Source organism: Mytilus galloprovincialis, chromosome 12 (genome assembly GCF_965363235.1).
Source record: "Mytilus galloprovincialis chromosome 12, xbMytGall1.hap1.1, whole genome shotgun sequence".
NCBI lineage: Eukaryota > Metazoa > Mollusca > Bivalvia > Mytilida > Mytilidae > Mytilus > Mytilus galloprovincialis.
Window position 1 is genome coordinate 3,955,292 of NC_134849.1, and position 21,413 is coordinate 3,976,704.

Here is a 21,413-nt window from a genome sequence, read left to right on the forward strand (position 1 = left end):
AGATGTGTTATAAACAAGGGATCAATTGTTTCTCCTTAATAAAATCACCTTTGTATAAATATTAACACAAATGTCATTATAAACAGAATAAAAGTCAACTTTTAGTTACAATTTATTATACTAATATGGTTGGCATTCTGACAGAATTTCCTAATCAATTTTTATTTAATATATTTAAATTACATATTAATCTGAGATCAAAACCCCTTAGACATGTTTGATCTTTGATATTGACTTTTGTTAACATTTCACTTGTAACATGGAATTAGTTTGCCATAGATAATAGGTATCAACGGGAAATGATTTATTGTATGACAAATCGTTCCTTTCTGTTTAGTCTTTTTCTTCTTCAGCTGTATAACAAAACTTTGAGATACTAAAGATAACTTGTAGTTAATGATGCGATGGTATTTTAACCAACAGTAATTCCCCACATCTCTTTTTATTCAAATCAAAACACAATATGACTATCTAAGTGAAAAACCACATCTTCTCTCTATGACATTAAAAAAATCTTATTTTCTCCAAACAACATTAAAAAAATCATATTTTCTCCAAATGACATTAAAAAAATCATTTTTCTCCAAACGACATTAAAAAAAAGCTTATTTTCTAATTGTACCTGTGACTGTGTATCAGTTGATGACAATAAATAAGACTGTGTAGAAGTGATATTTTCAATTGTGTGAAATACCATACAAAGAAGACATGGATGGAGAGTAATGTCTCATAGGTATTCATACCTCATCTTCTTTTGTCTTTGAAAACTTTAACTTAACTCATGATTCTTTCAATTATTTGATAAAATTGAGAATTGAAATGCAGGGAATGTGTCAAAAAGACAACAACCCTTCCATAGAGCAGAAAACAGCTGAAGGCCACCGATAGGTCTTCAACACAGTGAGAAAATCCTGCTTCATCTGGTCCCTAAACAAAAAGCTTTAGCTGAACATATTTAATACAGTTCAGGATGTTAGGTTTCTGATGCATCATACAGTAATAGGTTTGCATGACTATTGATAGTTTTGGTTGAAATACAGCTTTAGTTGACAAAACAGGTGCCTGACATACTTTATTTTTAAGCCTGACATGTACCTTTTATAATCACCATTGCACAATCCATTTTATATTTACAGATTCTGGAATCGAAACCCAATGGTTTATGGAGCACTAGATTTCCTGTAGAATATAAAGAAAGATTCCAAGAAGATCCACCAGGAAACTTACTGGAACTAGTGAAGGCTTGGAAAGATTTGTCTCGAGTAGAATTGTAAGTTTGAGTTAGTTAAGGCTTGGAAAGATATATCTTGTGTAGAATTGTAAGTTCAGGTTAGTGAAGGCTTGGAAAGATATTATAACAAAAAATGTTTTCCTGAAAAAAAAATCATTGCTTGTTAATTTGTCCTAATATAAATGGAGATATGTACGATGCTACTATCTGCTGCGACAATTGTGATACGTGGTATCACCTTCGATGTGAAGAGCTGGAATTTGCAGACTTTGAGATGTTCCTCACAGACAAAAATGTAAATTATTCATGCAAAGGTTGTTTTTCCCATGACCAGTCAGATGAATACGCATACAGATCAGCTTTATTACGATTGGCAGCTAGAGATTTGTAATATATTACGTTCCCCTGGGTGCTTTTTCTTTTTCCAGGGCGATGTTTTTTAATCTCCAGGCACTTTTCTTCACCCGGGCGCTTTTTAGTAGGACCCTTCTGTTCATTAATATAAAATCTAGAAAATATTGTCTGTCCCTTCTGGAATTTTCATTATTATTGATATTATAAAGCATTGTGTAATCTGATTGTTTATAGGTTGTCAAGTATATATGCTAGGTGTTATTAACAATACTAACACCTTCATAATATAATATGCAAATATGTAGCAGGATTTTGTTGGGTTGCTCTTCCATGAGGAGATAATTAAAGATTATCAAAGGTGAAGACATATCCCCATTTATATTAGGACAAATTAACAAGCAATGATTTTTTTTTCAGGAAAACATTTTTTGTTATAAAATATTATTATTTTATTCTCCCGGGCGCCTTTTCTTTTCCCCAGACACTTTTTCTTTACCCTGGCGCTGAGTCCTGGGCGCTTTTTAGTAGGACCGGAACGGAAACACATTTTATTTACATGTATTTTTTATTATACCCCCGCTTTCAAAAAAGGGGGGTATACTGTTTTACCTCTGTCTGTCAGTCCGTCCGTCCGTCCGTCCGTCAGTCCGTCCCATGAAACTTTCATCACATTTTTCTCAGGAACTACAATACAAGGATTTCTGAAATTTGGTTTCAGGGTTTATCTAAGTCAGCTATACCGTGTGATGCGTTTTCAGATTGATCACTTGACAACTTCCTGTTTACCGAACACTTGTATGATTTTACACATGATAGCCAAGTTGAAAATTTTCGTCACATTTTTCTCAGGAACTACAATACAAGGATTTCTGAAATTTGGTTTTGAGATTTATATAAGTCAGCTATACCGTGTGATGCGTTTTCAGATTCATCACTTGACAACTTCCTGTTTACCGAACACTTGCATATTTTTACACTATTAATATTATCCACTTGCGGCGGGGGTATCATCAGTGAGCAGTAGCTCACAGTTTCACTTGTAATAACACAGTTTATTTTAAAAGTATTTTCTATTTACAGTAACACACTAACAAATACAGAAGTATTCTATCCTGTAAAAGAAACAGCACCACCTCCTGTACAAGCCATCCCATCTCCAAAGAAAGATGTTACAGTTCTTACACAAATTCCATTTCCTGTCCAACATAGCTCTCAGGTAATTCTACTTCCTGTCAAAATTAGTTCTTAGAAAGTTTCATACTCAGGTTATCATTCCTGTTTATTGAAGTTATATTATAAATTACTGTTAACCAACTTAATTTTACAAGCGATTATTTTTTATGAGTAGAAAAATAGTGGGAATATAAGATATAACTTTAAATGTGTAGAACTTGGATCTTTCCTTATTAAACTACATCAATTAAATTAGAAAATCTTGAAAATGTTATAGCCGCAAAGTGAACTAGAAATGGTAAAACACAAAATAAAGTGTTAGTGAAAATAAGTTGGTTTACAGTATAGTGTAAATTGGTTATTGGTGTGTAACCCCACTTTCAGCATGATTTGTTCTAGACAACTTTTGAAATCATGCTCTTTCCCATAAATTTCTCATGTTGCAATGCTTATGGTATAACATCACTTAAAGAACAGATTGGTCAATTTCATCATTTACACAGATAAATCTCAGCTCAACTTGTGTAACTCATTCATAAAAAACAACTCACTATTAGTGTGTTCATAGAATATACTATGGATTCAATTTTATTCGTTGCAGTCTGCACGATTAGCCACTAGTCTGATGCCCCAGACTAGTAAAATTTCTTTCAGACGAGTAAGTTTTTGCAAAAGTTTGGATCAATAAAAAAAATTTCAGAATATTGATCTTCGGACTAGTAGTTAAAAAAGTTTTTGGTGCAGACTGTCGTTGGATACCAGTTTTCATGGGTTTCACGGGATCAGATGAACCACAAATTTAAATCTTCAATGAATTACAAATTTCCTATTGGCTTAAATACTTGCAAAGATTGGCAAAACCTTGAAATCAACTATCCATGAAAATGCAAGTTTTCCATCTGACCTCAATCAACGAAAATTGATACTCACCTAAATTAAATGATTCCACAGAAGTTTTTATTGGTGGAGAATTGAGCCTTAGGAGAGAGTCACTGACCTTCAGTAGAAAACAGGATGGCTGCTTAACCAAGGCCGTAGCTAGGCATCTTATTTTAGTGAGGCAAAATAATTGAGCCGATGCGAAGCGAGGCTAAATATTTTTTTGGAGGGTATGAAATGAATGGTGCAAAATCCTGCATTCTAGGCATTTTTAGAGAGTTTGATAATGTTTTGAATTTGGACACTTTTTATATAAATTTTTCATTTTTTAAGACTTTTACTAACACCAAATTTTTAACAACTTTATTTAAATTCATATGTAAGATAATCATCCAAACATCACTGATTTGAGACTGCTGCCAGAAAACAGAACAAACATCGATTCAGTAGAGTTTTCCAAATTTTTCTATGGCCGGTTCAGTCAAATCGTTTCAGAATCATAATTTGGTCTGCTGATATCCTTATCACGATGAACATGGAGCATGGCAAGACCGCACAATCTCGCGCCACTCATGCATGCTCTTTTCCAAGTTTTCAGTTGTTTCAGGGCTGTCTGTGTTTCTAAAGGTAGCACATCATCATCAACACAATGATCAATGTCTTCTTCCAATTCCTTCTCCATCAGAAATTCGGTACTAGCATCGGTAGTAACAGTTTTGTTTGCAAAAGGGAATTAAGCTTTCCTGTAAGCACCATCATACATTCACAGTTACAAAATATTAAACTCGCTTTTATGCTGAGTAGACACACTAGGGATAGAATGAGATAAGATACATGTATATGATTCTATCTATAGAGTAAGTATATATGGGTACAGGGGAATTGGAATGGAGTTTTTGACGTTTGATTCCGAAACCCTGAATATAAAGAAACGAAATTCCGTAGTCCCGAATAAGTAACGACAAAATCCTGTGGTTCTACCATTCCTCAATAATATCAAATTGGAATATGGGATATTCTTTCAATTTTTAAGGTTAAAGAAACATGGATAAAAACTAACCCATGCATTCATGTTTCATATTATTTATATTTCATTTATCTGTAAAGAGAAAGTTTAAAGTTCGTGAAATGAATACGCAGACAGGACTGCACCCTTGCGATGATCAGTACTTGATTTGTCAAAAGTTGGTGAAACGAAGAAATGAATACGCAGACAGGACTGCCCCCTTCCGAAGACCAGTACTTTATTTGTCAGTCTACTTATCGTTTTTTGATTGTTCTAATGAAGTTATATACAATACTCAGACTCTGTTAAAAAAAAATAGTTTACTAGAATTATTCCTTTACCTTCAGTGTTGCTTTTCCAGGAAGAATAGTTTAAAAGTAATGATGACAAGTTATAGAAATTAAGGTTGAGACAGAACAACAAATGACTATTATATTTATATATATGTATAAAAAAAATAATCAGTGTCGAAATTTTAGTGAGGCAATTGCCTCACTTGCCTCAATGGTAGCTACGGCCTTGTTAACGTTCAGTAAAAAACTGACGATCTTAGTAAATTAAATAGATATAAGTCACAGTCACTAGCTGAGTTGGAATCACAGCCTCAGTGTTGTTAGGCTGGTTATCATTGTAGAGTATTTAGAAAAATAATCAGAACCCAACGTATTGATATTTCTGTAAATGAATAAAAATGTTTCTACTTTCTTTTGATTGCAGAGAAAAGACTTCAAAATTCCACAAGGGAAAACACTTCCACTGGGGTAAGTTTTTATGGTATGAAGAAGGAAAAAGTCCCAAAAAAGGAATTGCTATTATGTAAAAAAAATCACTAATATGTAAAAAATATAGCTAGTCAGGTTTAAAACTTCACTTTTTCCACTGATGTATTCTAATACAAAATTAAATGTAGGATATTGGTATGCCCCTTAGATATAGGAAAATGTGGAACAAGTGCCAATGAGACAACTCTCCATCCAAGTCACAATTTATAAAAGTAAACCACTATAGGTAAAGGTACGGTCTTCAACACTGTGCCTTTACTCACACCAAACAGTAAGCTATAAAGGGCCCAAAAAATATTACTGGTGTAAAACCATTCAAACTGGATAGCAACGGTCTAAACTATATAAGAACGAGAAACTAGAAACACTCTTGAAACACATCAACAAACCACAACTACTGAAAATTAGTTCCTTGTCTGTCCATACATTCCAAAGTTGCTTTCCATTCTCTAACTTAAGTTTGCCTCAAACCAAATGTTATGAAGCTTATACACAATACTTATTACCACATAATCCAGATCAAGTTTGAATTAAGGTGGTTTCACTTTTACAGTTCTAGAGTTATGCCCCTTTTCAAATGGAAAAATTAGAACTTTTCAATTCAGTTCTCTAACTGAAGTTTGCCTCAACCAAATATTATGAAACTTATACACAACACATATTATCACAAAACTTAGATCAAGTAAAAATTTGGGTCTTGTCTCTTTAACCTTTTTACAGTTATGTCTCTTTATGACTTTATAAATAATATCATATGCAACCATGAACACATTCCCAATTTTTTTAATTTCTGTTAAGGTAACAATTATTTTAATCTTGAGAATTCTCTATATCTTATGAGAAAGTTGTCACATCGGTAGTCACACAACACCAAATCACCTAGATCTTACAGATTAATTAAACTGAAACGCATCAAATTTTGATTGTCAGACTTTCATAAACAACAGGGTTTATATAAGTTTTATATTTTACAGAGAAAAGGTTGTTGTCTACATAACATATATACACAGTATTGGCTGTTTTTGTGTCCAGTTGGAAGATAGTCCCATAGAGGAGATTGTGGAAGGTTTAGCCAATATAGAAAAGGTATTTATGATAGAGTATTAGTGCTATGATTGCCAACAAATGGGTCAATATCCCTAGAGGAACTCAAAAGTCATGGTTAAACAAAAAATCTCTGTGTAGTGATATTGGACATGTTTCTGTTTTTTTACAAATGACTGAGCTTAACCATTTGTGGTGATTAGAAAAATAGATAGGAAAATAGAATAAATGTGTAAAACTATGGGCTATTAAATGTGTTCAAAGTATAAAATTTTCAAAGAACTTGTTGGGTTAAAAAAAGGATTTTTTACAACAAGGATCAGCATCTTGAAAGGATGTTTGGGGTATGCTTATTTACAGGAAAAATAATCTCACCCAATTGCTGCATAACGATTTACAATATAAAAAAGAAGATGTGGTATGATTGCCAATGAGACAACTATCCACAAAAGACAAAAATGACACAGACATTAACAACTATAGGTCACTGTACGGCCTTCAACAATGAGCAAAGCCCATACCACATAGTGAGCTATAAAAGGCCCAGATAAAACTATGTAAAACAATTCAAACGAGAAAACTAACGGCCTTATTTATGTAAAAAAAAATGAACGAAAAACAAATATGTAACACATAAACAAACGACAACCACTGAATTACAGGTTCCTGACTTGGGACAGGCACATACATAAATAATGTGGAGGGGTTAAACATGTTAGCGGGATCCCAACCCTCCCCCTAACCTGGGACAGTGGTATAAACCACCTATTGCTAACAGTACCTTATCAAATAGAGCTATTCAGAAAAAATAAGATTTACAAATGAACTATGAAATTAAGGTACAGATCAAATGAAACAGTCAAACCTATCATTCAAACATGTTACAATCATTCCATACATCAAGTATACCATGAATATACTTGACCATTTATACTTGACCTATTAATCTTTTGTACTATTTTATATTTTTATGAATATCATCATGTATCCGTTAAAATCTGGTTGCAGTGATGGTGTAAACTATTTTTTTTTGGCTTGATGTTTCAAAAGGTAGAAAACATAGATGATTCATACATTATGTACAGATGGCGTATGTTAAAAAGATTTCAACTGGAATGTGTTCATTGTCCTTGGCCTTATCCTTATTTGGTGTTTGGAATGATTGCAACCTTTGTGAATAGCGGGTTTTATTTTACCTTCGCTTTATTTTTATGGTTAATTGGTTAATTTTTTTTTCTGTTTTCTCTGTTTATCAGGTACATTAAGCAATAGATCAACTATTTTTTGGTTTATGGAAAAAGTATCAAAAGGGAGATAATTCATAATACTTAGTAATTTGCATGGAAATTCAAAATTACCTGGCTGTGATTAATAAATGTTTGTAGAAAAGATGAGTTTTGGAGAAAAAAATAAAAAAATGACTATCCATTGTAATGACCAAAATGACGACTTGTATGTAAGAATTATTTAGAAAATTAGTGATTTTAAAATTGGTATTTAACAAGAAAAGCTAGGCCCTGAGATCAATGATATATGTGTTTAAAAGGAGTTTTGGAATAAATGTATAAATTTGTAATACAATTTTCTTTTTAGGAACTAGTCCCCTTAAAAAGTGATTTAACTAAAGGTAAATTTGTGGCAGCTATGTATAGTACTGATGGCAGCTGGAGTAGAGCAGAAATCCTGTCTGATTCTCCTGAAAATGTATGTACTTCTATACTGAGAGGTTTAGCTAGCTATAAAACCAGATTCAATCCACCATTTTCTACATAAGAAAATGCCTGTACCAAGTCAGGAATATGACAGGTGTTATCAATTCGTTTGATGTGTTTTATCTTTTGATTTTGCCATTTGATTAGGGATTTTTTAAATTTTCATTTGAGTTCAGTATTTATGTGATTCTTCTTTATACTACATGAAGCTTATTTTAATTTGTAGAAAACAATTCTGTCAAACAAGTCACAATAATAACTTTATTTGATATTTTACCTATTATGCCTAGAATCTATACTTTAAGACCATCATGTATTATTTGTGAAGTAGATACTAATTTTGGGGCCCTTTATAGCTTGTTGTTCGGTGTGAGCCAATGCTCAATATTGAAGGCCCTATATTGACCTATAAGAGTTTACTTTTTTTAAATTGTTATTTGGATGGAGAGTTGTCTCATTGGCACTCATACCTCATCTTCCTATATCTATCTACATTTATCTTGGTATCTTCTGATTCTTATACATACATTCAAAGTAAATTTATATTAAATTATTGTGGATTCATTTATTTTCGTTGTTTCAGTAAACATTGTATTTTTTGTGGATATTTCATTTTGTGGTTTTGACAAAAGTCTGCATACAAGCCTATAGAACATTTGTATTTTTGTTGAACATTTGAATTTGTGGTTTAACTTTATCCACGAAATCCACAAAAATTGATATCCCACGAAAATAATAAATCCACAGAATAAAATATAGATTATCGTGTGAATTTACATACTCTTTCTCTTTTCAGTCTGTGATAAATGTTTTATATGTTGATTTTGGTAATGATGAGAAGTGTGAGTCCTGTAATACACGATGGCTGTCAGAGAAAATATCAACCTACCCCGTCCAAGCTATTTACTGCACATTATATGGTATACAGCCACTTCAGGTATTTATATGATTTTTATGCTCCACTTAGGGGCATTAGGGTCTTCTGTCTCTGTGTCTGATCATTAGTCCAACTGTTAGTCTGTCTGTCCTGTTTCAGGTTAAAGTTTTTGATGAAGTTGAAGTCCAATCAACTTGTAACTTAGTACACATGTTCCCTATGATATGATCGTTTGTAATTCCAAAGTATAGTTTTTACTCCAATTTCACAGTCCTCTGAATATAGAAAATGATAGAGGGGTAGGGGGATCCGTGTACTATGGACATTTTTAAATTGTATGTTTTTTATGCCCCATTTATGGGCATTATGTTTTCTGGTATGTGAGTCCGTCTGTCTGTTTGTCCGTTTGTCTCTTATGCCCCATTAATGGGCATTATGTTTAGTGGTCTGTGCATCTTTCCGTCTGTTCATCCATTTGTCTGTTCGTCAGTCTGTTCTGCTTCAGGTTAAAGTTTTTGTCGAGGTAGTTTTAGATGAAGCTAAAGTCCAATCAACTTAAAACTTAGTACACATGTTCCTTATGATATGATCTTTCTAATTTTAATGCCAAATTAATGATTTTTCCCCCATTTTCACGGTCCTCTGAACATAGAAAATGAAAGTGGGAGTGGGGCATCCTTGTACTATGGACATGTTCTTGTTCATTTGTAAATTGTAAGTTTTTATTATTATCTGCTCTTGCCAGAATGCTAACATAGCAAAATTGTTTTATCCCTCTCTTTTCCAGCAAAAAAAAAAAATAGCTATGAGTGCTACCTGAATGCTTGTGATTGAAAGCACTGCAGAAACATCTGTTAGATGTAGTCTCTGATTTGTATGAACCTTTTTCCTTGATTTTAACAACGTTTTTGTTTAGAAATAGATTTTGACATAACAATATACCATGATGTAGATAAATTGATCACATATACTAAGGTGGAAATTGTGCACGCCAGATGGGCACTTTGTCTTCCTAAGACTCATCAGTGGCGCTTGAATCAAAAAGTTTAAAACACTAAATTATGTACAAAGTTGAAGAGAATTGAGAACCAAAAATTCCTAAAACATCAAAGGTGATCTAAATCTAGAAATACCAGAATTCTCAAGTCTCACCATTCTGTGTCCAGAATAATTTCCTCTGAATTATTATATGCAAGTGTCAATAACACAACCATACCTTTTGTTTAATATGAATATTATTGCTTCACAGGTATTAGTTTTATTATAAGAATTTTTTTTTTTTTAAGGTGGTACCCAACACTTTCACTAAAATTAATTTGGCTCGTTTAATTTTCATAAAATTTTGTCAAAGTATTTACTTTAACCCTTTAACAAAAATATAAAAATTTAAAAAATTTTGAACCAACCGTTTTGTCTGAAAAATTACACTGGTTATATAACAGTTTGACAAAGACCAATTTTGATCATTGAGAAGCCTAATATTACAACACAACGTAATTAAAATGTTTAGCTGACTTTACAGAGTTATCTCCCTGTAGTGTTAGGTACCACCTTAAAAGAGAGATGAAAGATACCATAGGGACATTCAAATGTTAAAACATTTTTTTAAGGGAGAAGATGATTGGTCAAAAGATGTGCAAACAAAATTTGGAGATATTGTCAAAGAAGAAGCCTTGATTGCGGTTACCCAAAGTTATACAGGTATAGAAAATACTTTCGACACATTCCCCTTTTCCAATCTCTATTTCATTGCCTTTTCTATGTTATGACAAATTACTGTTGGGATTGAATTTTTAAGGATGTTTGCTATACATAGTTTCTTGAAGATTTTATATAGTGGGAATCATTTAATTTTTGTGAGTACCAATTTTTCATTGAAAGGAGAAACATTGTATTTTTGTAGAAGTTTGAAATCCTGATTTTTGCATGTTTTGCTATAATAAAAATATCTCAATAATTTCAAAAGGTAAACTTTTCTTAAACTTCTGTAGAAGATTTCTAAGTCAAAGAGTACTTTCAAATTTCTAATTCAAAATTGGAAGTTACAGACCTAGTTGTATCTTTAAAATGAATAGAACATAAATACATGGAAATTAACAAAATTACAAATATTTTATATGTGTTATAGGGAATCATAAAATTTTTCTCTATTGAGGAACCATTAAATGATGAAATTGGTTAAAGTTTATCATTGTTTATAGAGAGAATTTCTTTACATAATCACTTCCTTAAATATAATAAGGCGGACTCACAGGCCTTTCTGTTCACAAAAAATAAAATAAGAAAACAAATTGTTCTCTCAAATTCAATATAATTATCTGCCCTTGATTTTTAAAGGGTTTTTGTCTGAAACTTATAAAGAATTATATGATGTTTTGATACATTACTAGGCAAGGTTCATACAGTCACAATAGCAATATCAGAAGAAAGACAAGAAAATTAAAATCGGTATTTGAATTTTACTTAGAAGAAGAAACATGCAATACATAGTTTTTTTTATAAAAAAGAATCCATAACTGAACAAATTAAATCAGTATTACCAAGAATTGAAACTTAAATTTGATGGCTTTTTAGATAAATCAGTTTAAAAAAAAAAGGCTTTTGCACATAGCATGCATAGTTTTGGTATAACATTTTTTTTTCTATTTTTAGATGATGGGATTTGTGAGGTAGACCTTTACTTAAAAGAAGACAGTGAAATCTCTATTAACCAAAAGTTGATAGAACTGGGTCTGGTACGACCTCTGGAAGAAATTGTGATAGAAGACAGCATCTCAGAGGCAGGGTCTGACATAGAACCAGGTAACTACTAACACAACAAATCCCAGAAATGTTATTGTATGCTGTCTTGCTTTTGGTGCTTAGACAGATCCTTAGAATTGGAAACTTATTATATTAATTGAACAGCTTGATATGTTTAACATTGGGAAAAAGTAAAATCACAAAAATACAAAAGTCCAAGGAAAATTCAAAACAGAAAGTCCCTAATCAAATTGCAAAATTATATTCCTGACTTGGTACTGGCATTTTCTTAATAGATATTAGAAGATGTGGTATGAGTACCAATGAGACAACTCTCCATCCTAGTCATAATTTGTAAAAGTAAACCATTATAGGTCAATGTACGTTTTCAACAGGCCTCCCTTTTTGTGTGAAAAATTAGTGAATCACTGAAGCATGACTGGAGCAGGTCCCCTTATAAAAAGTTCTAGATCCGCCACTGATGTGTATGAATAAGATATTTTTAATTATAACTTTATTTTATTTTAGAGCAACTTAAATTACCAGAAGAGAATGAATGGGATGTCTACATTTCTTTCATAAACCAATCATCTAATTCTGTGGTGCTCCGGCTTGTAGGAGAAAATTATTCTGTACGTATGAATTATTTTTATCAACAAAACCTATAACTTTGTGATGCTCTGAGTAGTTGAAGAAATTATTCTGTACATATGAATCTACTTTATAAACCAATCCTTTATCTCTGTGATCCCAAAAGGGGACTAGGGAATAGAAATATGGTCACTACAGGTCTTCTTCTTACCAGTATTAAAACCCTTGTCAAAGTGGGCGTGTCCTTTTAGTTGTGCAGGATGTATCAGGTAAGCAACCACGTCAGGTCAGAATGGGGACGTTAAATCTGATGCCTCAAGTGGAATGAGTGTCAAGCTCTCTAAACGTAATGAACTCTTGAAAACTTAGAATTATCTTCCTTTGTATAGAATTGCTGTTTAATCAATTACAACCAATGCAATACTTAATTTTACTTCCCACTAATAAATTGGAGCAATCTTTACCGTCAGTGCTGACAAGCACTTTGATTGTAAACATTTTATTCAGTGTTTGATTTATATTTTATAGGAAAAACTTGATGAGTTTGACAATCAATTAGAAAAGAGTTACCAGACCTGTTCGACAGTTTGTTCTGTGGAGGTAGACGGTTTATACATAGCGCTGATAGATGAATTATACCACAGAGTCAGAGTATTATCCATCATGGACGACACTATGGTAGGTATTGTTTTAGATATATTTGTTACCGGTAGGTGTTTTGTGCACTTGCTAATTGTAATGTTATTTACAAGTTAGGAGTTTATTTCTGTGAATGCATCTCAGTTTTATGTCCCTAAGTGGGCATTATGTTTTTCAGTCAGTGCTTCCATTTGTTCCTCGATCTGTCCCGCTCCTGTTAAAGTTGTAGGACTCAGATTAAAACTTTTTGGTCAATGTAGCTTAGTTTTTGCTGAAGTTGAAGTCTAATCAGCTTGAAACTTGGTACAGAAGTTTTGTATGATATGATCTTTCTTATTTAAATGCCAAGTTAGAGTTTTTACTCCAATTGCACGGTCCACTGAACATGGAACATTTAAGGCTTCGGTTTACTTTATAGACACATTCTTTTTTTTTTAAAAACTATTTTTAGGGACATTGAGTATTTTGTTTTTATATTTAAACATGTTTGTTTTTGTATTCAGATAGAGGTCTACTTCTTAGACCATGGTGATACAGAGAAGGTCAACAAAGATCAATTGAAGACTCTAGATCCTGCAGTCAACAAACTTCTGCCATACCAGGTAAGGTGACTGTCATGATACAGGAAAGGTAATTGCTCATTGTTGAAGGCCTTATGGTGACCCATAGTTGAATAGATCTCCATCACTTTGAGTTTGATGGATGGTTGTTATATTAGTAATCACATCACATCTTCTTATTTTTATATTGGGTTCAAATATTTTCTTAATTATAGATATAACCATGCTTTGTAGTATATGTTTGAAAATATTACCCAGAATGCATTAATTCTAAAAGGCAATATTTTAACTGAATTGCCGTCTAAAGTGAAATTAATGATTAAGATTGATGACCAATCTTCTAAAACCACGGCCCCTTAAATACTGGACTTTAACACCTGTGTGGCTTGGTGCAGGCACCTGTTGACCTCTTGATGGTATTTATTTTTTAATTGTGATAGGCATATAATATTGTATGTATCTTTCTTGTTGTAGGCAATAGAAGTCTCTTTGTATGGTTTAGAGGAAATAGCCACCAACCCAACAACTGTAGACAAACTGTTAGATTTAGCTCTGGCTAAAACTTGTGTGGCTGAAATTATCTCAAGGTATGTGTTGTGTTTATTTGTTTTGCTTAAAGTTGCATGTATATTTGTAGCTTCTATACTCTAATATGTTATTGGTACAGGTAGTTAGATATACAGTGAAACCTGTGTTTGGAGACAACTCAACGGAGAGCAAAAAAGTGATCTTTTAATACAGGTTTAATCTATATGAAATGCACTACAACTAAAATTAATGGTCTTATAACACCGTGTTTTGCTTCGTACATGTTGTTTCTTAAATAGATTGTACATTCATAATTAACTATGATAATAATGTAAGCATCATATTATTTACTTTCGTTCTGTTTATCCATAATTTGTCCCCCACTACTTTGAGTCGTTATAGATTCTTACAAGGCAGAGACAAACAATCTAGCACGTTGTTTACCAATTAAATTCAATGACACAAACAAAAGAAAAAGTTTTATTAGAAACAAATTTGCTTCCAGTTGTACAAAATCACAAAATGTTTTAAAATTATGAACAACTATGTATAATAGATAAATATACCATTTTACAAAATCTAATGGAATATATATGCAAAAGCAAAACTTAGCACCTCCTTAAATGACCTAAATCCCAAAAATAAAAAAATAAAAATCTTTTTTTCTGTTCTGTGGATTCCTGTATATCAAAAAACTAAAAAGTGTTTTATTAAATAATGTGTGCCTATAACTCATCGTCAAGTTACAAGAGTTAACAATGATAACTTCCCTTAACAATGTCGGATACTGTAACTAACCAAAAGTGATTGCATAAAACTTAAAACCATTGATTGAAATAGCATCCTATATTTTTGTTGATTTTTATTATAACATGTGTGCAGGTATATATTTCCACTGTTCATGATATGTCTAATTGTATTATACTTTCTATGCATCTTTTTGTATCCTCTTTTGCATGGAATATCATAGAATTCCTTTTCATATTTATTAGTACAGTTTATACATGTACACTTCATGTCTGTCTGTTATAGCCACAGCCATTAGTCCAGACGGTGTACAGGCGACATCGATTGGCCGATCTGTAATGTCGTTTATGTCTAAAAGAGTTGTTACAGTATCCCCTGTCTTTGAGAACATTACCACTCGATTATTCCCAGAGTCTGCAACAATAATTTCTCCCTTTCTTGTAATTGCTATACCTTTTGGATATTTCAGTTCGCCAATATTTGATCCAAAGTCTCCAAGTTTTTGCAAAAATTTTCCATGTTTATTGAACATTTTAATCTGATGGTGACCTGAATCTGACACAAATATGTTCTCCCCGTCTGTTTCTAAATATGAAGGGTTGTTAAGGGATGGATTAAGGTTCCCATAGCAACCAAACTGTAAAACTATTTCTCCTGAAGGTTTGATTATACTAAGTCGTTCATATATCATATCAGAAACGACAAGTGTCCCATCGTCAAGGGCAACAATGCCATAAGGAAAGTGTAAACTGTCTATCGAACGAGTTATAATTGTTTCTTTATCTTTGCTAATTAGTTTTACACATTTATTAGATTCATCGGTTATGTAAATTTCATTGTCGCGTCCAGTGGTTATACACCTTGGATATCCAGTTTTCATCTGAATGCATTCCAAAGATTTTCCAAATGAATCAAATTTTTGAATGCGTCCTGATCCATTTTCTGCTACCACAAGAGTATCATTCTTAAGAAAAGAAATTCCAAATGGTAGATTTAGACATCCAGGAGTTTGTCCATAGCCTCCAATCTTGAACAGGAATTTTACCTTCTTTGTTTTTGCATTTTGGTCTTTTGCCGGATCATATGGTTGCCTTGGTAATGACAGTGCTGATAAACGGTTAATGCATCTATTTAATGGATTCTGGTCAGCAAAAGAACTTTGGTATTTTGGTTTCACCCGACATATATATGATGAGTTGTGTCCCCTTACAAAGGGAGATTGTAAAGAGTTATTTCCCCTAACAAAGGAAGATTGTAAAAAGTTATTTGCTCCTGGAATTTGTACTTTTGTGGGAAAATAGTTGTGTTTGCTACTGTAGCTGAGTCCAAGTTTACTGTCTTGAAAATGTCCATGTCTACCATTGTTGTGTGTAACTGCTTTGAAATCATGACCAGGCATAATAGTTTCTATCTTCACATTGATGTTCAATATTTCGTGCAAAATTTGAGAATGAGAATTATTGAGAAATTGAGAATTGCCATTTCTTATTATATTTTGCAGATTGTTTTGAATTGTTTCAAACTGTTGTAAATACATGCGACACCTATCTTTCTCTCTCTGTAAACTTTGATGTTGTTTTGTCTGAGGATGGCATAGCTGTGTTTTGTTCAGTCTCAATTGTTTTGTCCTATGAGAGTAGATTTCATCCACATAGCTACTTCTGTTATTACCCTCCAAGCTGGTAACATTGAACATTTGATCTTTAAGAAAATATATTTGGTTCTCCACATGTTTCAAACAAATTGTAAGCTCTTCCCTTTGGTCCACATTCACATCATCAAGCGATGAAATTAGATGTTGTTCATGATCCCCTAATACACAATGGAGACAGATGCCAAAGTCACATGATTGACAGAAGAATTTGATTGGTTCATTTTTATGTTTTTCACAGACCCCTATATTTTCATCTCTGTTAAAGACATCACTAAGAATGTGAGAATTTAAAACTTTAGACATACAGTGTTTCACGCTACAGGTGTTACAGAAATACTTTTTACATTCAGAACAATATTTGGTTGCTAGGGCAATCATTTCACATAACTCACAAGTAAATTTTTGTGTTTTTTGTTCCTGTTCTGTGGCCGATAAAATATCGTTCAGTTGATTTATACGGAAATCTTTTGGAAATCCCCTAACACCGTCCTTGGGTATTAATGTCTGTGTTCTGCATGTTGGACAAGGTATCTGGACTTTAAATGTACCCTTAGATACTTTGACAGTATGTATATGCTTCTTAAGACATTCCTCACAGAACGAATGTAAACATGGGAGAGCTCTGGGTGATAGTAACGTATCCAGGCAGATATTACACTTCAGAAGATATCTCTTGTCAGCACTAGCCATCACAGGTACCGGTTATGTTCCAATATTACACTTCAGAAGATATCTCTTGTCAGCCCTAGCCATCGCAGGTACTAGTTAGGTTCCAATATTATACTTCAGAAGAATCCCTTGTAAGCCTTAGTTTCACAATTTAACATTTTTTTTCAAGCATAATATTTGGTAGTATCGTCACATAGAATGAATGTCATAAGTTTTATATTCCACAATTTTGTTAAATGTGATTATCCACAAAAGTTTTTGAAGTTCACATTTAGCGCCTTTTCAAGTTTTTCTATCCATATTTGTTGTCAAAATATATTATAAAATTTATGAAGACACGGACTCGCATGCACACAAGTTAATTTCCTCAGTATATATGATAACATGCCTACTACATCAGTATGTAATAGTCAATACTGAGGACAAAATTTTTCTGCTGATGATAGTTCAATGGGGCCACAAGAAGGGTGTTATATCTAGCAATTTAAAAAAGTTTATTATAAATGTTTTAAAAATTATTTGATTGGTATAGACAATGATAGATTCATGATTTAAAACTGTTTTGATATCAGAAGGAAATATTTAAAGGTTTTTCTTGATGACATATAATTATTTCCCGATATATTTCCCTTTATTGAGCCCCCGATATATATGAGGATAAGTAATCTATACCTGATGTTACTTACCTGAGTGTGTCAGCTGGACTCTGGTCGACGTAACATAAAGTATACTTATCAATAAGTTTACATCAATTGCAGTTATTGATGAATATAGGAATTTTTTTTACTATGTGTTTTTTTTCCCGTTTTTAAAACCCAAGTTGATTTTTTAACATTAATTATTGAGTAATCAAAATACTGGATTAAGCAATAGTTTTAAAACTTGTATTGTTTTTCATCCTACTAACATATGTCACAATTCAGAGGCGGATTTAGGGGGGGGCCGAGCCCCCCCATTTTTGGTTTCTTATATAGGGAATCATTGAAGCGTGACTGGAGCCCTTCTAAGGTCAGTCAGTGGGCCCCCACTTATGTAAATTTCTGGATCCGCCACTGCAATTATCAATTAAGTATATAATTGATATATAAAAACAATAATTTATTAAAACTAATGATTATTTGAATATTTTCTTCAAAATAGGTGTATACAATCAAGCATTATCTTACAAAGATCATTGTATATTAATGAAAAATATTAAGTTCTTAAACTCAACAAGAAAATATGAATTCCTTGAAACATAAATAAAATTCAAAATGGAAATGGGGAATGTGCCTAACAGACAACAACCCGACCATAGAAAAAAACAACAGCAGAAGGTCACCAACAGGTCTTCAATGTAGCGAGATAAACCATATTACACTTAACAAACCAAAAGAGAAGAAACAGCATGTTAAGTAATTTCTGCTCTTTATATCCCTACGTCACACTGTGGCCTGGGATTTGATAAAGTCTCACACATACTGTAAACCAAATAATAATTTTGCAAGCCATTTATTTTCGCAACTTTCGCAGGTAGAAAAATAACACCAATTTAAATTATCTTGAATATGTATAACTTGGATCTTTCCTTATTTATAAGTACATCAAGTTAATTAGAAATTCGTAAAATAAAATCGCCTCGAAATGGACTTGAAAGTGCTAAAAGCGAAATAAAGAATCCGTGAAAATAAGTTGGTTTACGTGTAAGCTAGTAGATTACAGTTATATTTAACACACCATGCAGATGAACATTCAAAGATTAGTATTAACTATTAACATAGTTTAAAACTTTATATATATCAGTTTCCTGCTATTTGTATTCATTGACATAACTCTGTATCTATAATACACAATATTTGAATGGGTGTGTATTTAAGTTATAAATGTAATCAAAGGGTAGCTAGGTTTGCCACTGGACATAAAGCAAATAACAATCGATCATTTATCAAAAATAAAAAAATGAACTTTAAACTTGCAAGAATATCTATGTTTGATAATCCAAGTTTATTTCTAAACTTCTATATAATATTCAAATTTAGATTTTGATATTAAAATTTAGATTTTGACTTATTATAATTAGTTTACATTTTGTTTATATGATTTATTCAAAGTAAAGATCTATGAGAAAGAAAATATATTAGTCTAACTTTACTGTTCCAAACTCAATTAATTTCTTGAGCATGCAATATTTATTTGGGGCATCCACATACTATGGACACATTCTTGTTTGTAATGATGCATGTATTACCAATAACATGATGTACTACATATAAATAGATTGATCTTATTACATTGCATTGTTGTAGGAGAAACAAACAAAAAATTGATTGGTTTGAATAAACAAGTTTCCTGCTATCGATAACGAAGGACATATTTTTGTATCTGTAATCAACAAGATTTGTAAGAACGTGTATTTGTAATAGATAAATACGATCAAAGGGCAGCTATGTTTACCTTTATATACCTGGTCAAAGTGCAATAATCTTATCCAGGTGTTAAGACAAGGATAGATTATGGCTGAGGTGACCCTTGTATACTGTTAGTAGATAATTCAGAACTAAATACATGAATGTATTATTGCTAATCACTGATTCTTGGTCCAAATGTGAGATTGAATTAATGTGACCAGCAAAATTTGTAAAGGAAAATTACTACTGAAATTTTAATATTGCTACTTTGTGGAATTTTTCACATTGATAAAAACATAGCAATATTTTCCGAATTTTACAGCAATATAAAATATTATCTTCTTATTGATGTCAACTGGATACTTCAAATTCAGAAATTATTTTATGCATTTATAAATGCAATTTTGTCATTTTAGACTAAAATGTGATTTAATTTTTGCAATATTAATGCAATTATATACCTGTTACATATTTTGAAATAATAAATACATGGCAATTCAATGTTGCAAAATAAATGAAATAGCAGTTACAGTTGTTCACTAAATACTAAATAGATGCTAAATCATGCTATCAAAGAATGATACAGGAAATATATATTTCAATAAAAAGTGTAATGTAATACTATCGTAATTCAATGATACAATTATTTAAATAGGTTTTGTAAGAAACAGCTGTTACATATTATTGTCAATGGGTTTGTGAAATCATAGTTTATTTAGACCTGATATAGTAAAAGATATGTCTTTTCAGATATAATCTATATAATTGTATGGGAAAAAAACTTGTGGTTGCTGGTGTCGCACATCCTAACTGGAAATAAATTTAATCAATTATTTATGAGAGAAAAAAAACAAGGATTATTTGAATCTTGTATAGATTTAAATTCTTAAAAATTGATTGCAGTTAAAGTTTTTAAAATTTCAATAACTTTCTTAAACTGTCCTTGATTTGTACCACACTTGGACAGAAGCTTGTTTATGATCATCATGATTATAAGCTACTATCTAGAAGGAAATTTTGTTCAAATGTTGTATCTGTTTTTCCGTATTTTACTGAATAAAAATGGACTTAGTTTTTCTTTCAGTTAACATTACAGACAGTCTGCAGTTTAAGTTTTTAAAACTTTTATTAGATTCATAATGTTTTTTTACCAAACTTGGACAGAAGCTTCTTACAATAAAAAGATAGTATCGATTGAGAGGAATATGTTTAAAAAAAATTTCCCCATTTATGTTGAGCCTGCAATTAACAGCAAAAGTAGGCTGGTTGTTCCTCAAATTTGAAATATTATTTTAACCTTTTTTATGCCCAACTTACGATAGTAAAGGGGCATTATATTTTCTGGTCTGTGCATCCGTTCCTCTGTCCATTAACTTGTTCGTCTGTTCATCTGTCCCACTTCAGGTTAAAGTATATGATATGATCTTTCTAATTTTAAAGCCAAATTAGACTTTTGGCCCCAATTTCACGGTCCATTGAACATAGAAAATGAAAGTGCTAGTTTCAGGAAAGTTTTTGGTCAAGGTAGTTTTTGATGAAGTTGAAGTCCAATCAACTTGAAACTTATAGTACACATGTTCCCTTTGTATGATCTTTCTAATTTTAATGACAAATTAGATTTTTTACCCAATTTCACGGTCCATTGAACATGGAAAATGATAGTGCAAGTGGGGCATCCATGTACTTTGGACACATTCTTGTTTATATATCTTTGTATGTCAAATAGACCTGGGAAGGATCATTCATTTTCACTTTCACTTTTAGGTTTATCTGTGATACTTTATGACATTGGCAATGACTCATTTATTTATACCATGTCCATTACTGTATTTTCAGAG

At 32.0% G+C, this 21,413-nt stretch overlaps 2 protein-coding genes across 2 annotated transcripts in view; one reads left to right on the plus strand and one right to left on the minus strand.

Moving 5' to 3' along the window:
• The window catches only part of LOC143054123 (tudor domain-containing protein 7-like), a 71,318-nt gene that overhangs the window by 42,627 nt on the left and 7,278 nt on the right, over positions 1 to 21,413 (plus strand). The window contains exons 11-22 of the mRNA XM_076227027.1: positions 1,137 to 1,270; positions 2,666 to 2,801; positions 5,361 to 5,404; positions 6,400 to 6,511; positions 8,063 to 8,173; positions 8,978 to 9,118; positions 10,669 to 10,759; positions 11,711 to 11,860; positions 12,329 to 12,432; positions 12,920 to 13,069; positions 13,534 to 13,632; positions 14,065 to 14,177. Of these exons, the coding sequence (XP_076083142.1) occupies positions 1,137 to 1,270; positions 2,666 to 2,801; positions 5,361 to 5,404; positions 6,400 to 6,511; positions 8,063 to 8,173; positions 8,978 to 9,118; positions 10,669 to 10,759; positions 11,711 to 11,860; positions 12,329 to 12,432; positions 12,920 to 13,069; positions 13,534 to 13,632; positions 14,065 to 14,177 (1,385 nt within the window). The remainder of the gene's footprint in view (positions 1 to 1,136; positions 1,271 to 2,665; positions 2,802 to 5,360; positions 5,405 to 6,399; positions 6,512 to 8,062; positions 8,174 to 8,977; positions 9,119 to 10,668; positions 10,760 to 11,710; positions 11,861 to 12,328; positions 12,433 to 12,919; positions 13,070 to 13,533; positions 13,633 to 14,064; positions 14,178 to 21,413) is intronic.
• On the minus strand, positions 14,585 to 17,569 carry LOC143054124 (uncharacterized). The gene has a single exon (XM_076227028.1). The coding sequence runs from the start codon at positions 17,207 to 17,209 to the stop codon at positions 15,107 to 15,109; it is 2,103 nt and encodes a 700-aa protein (XP_076083143.1). The 5' UTR covers positions 17,210 to 17,569; the 3' UTR covers positions 14,585 to 15,106.

Excerpts from the sequence above, each read along its gene's own strand:
- LOC143054124 (XM_076227028.1), bottom strand. The coding sequence starts at position 17,209 with ATGGCTAGTGCTGACAAGAGATATCTTCTGAAGTGTAATATCTGCCTG.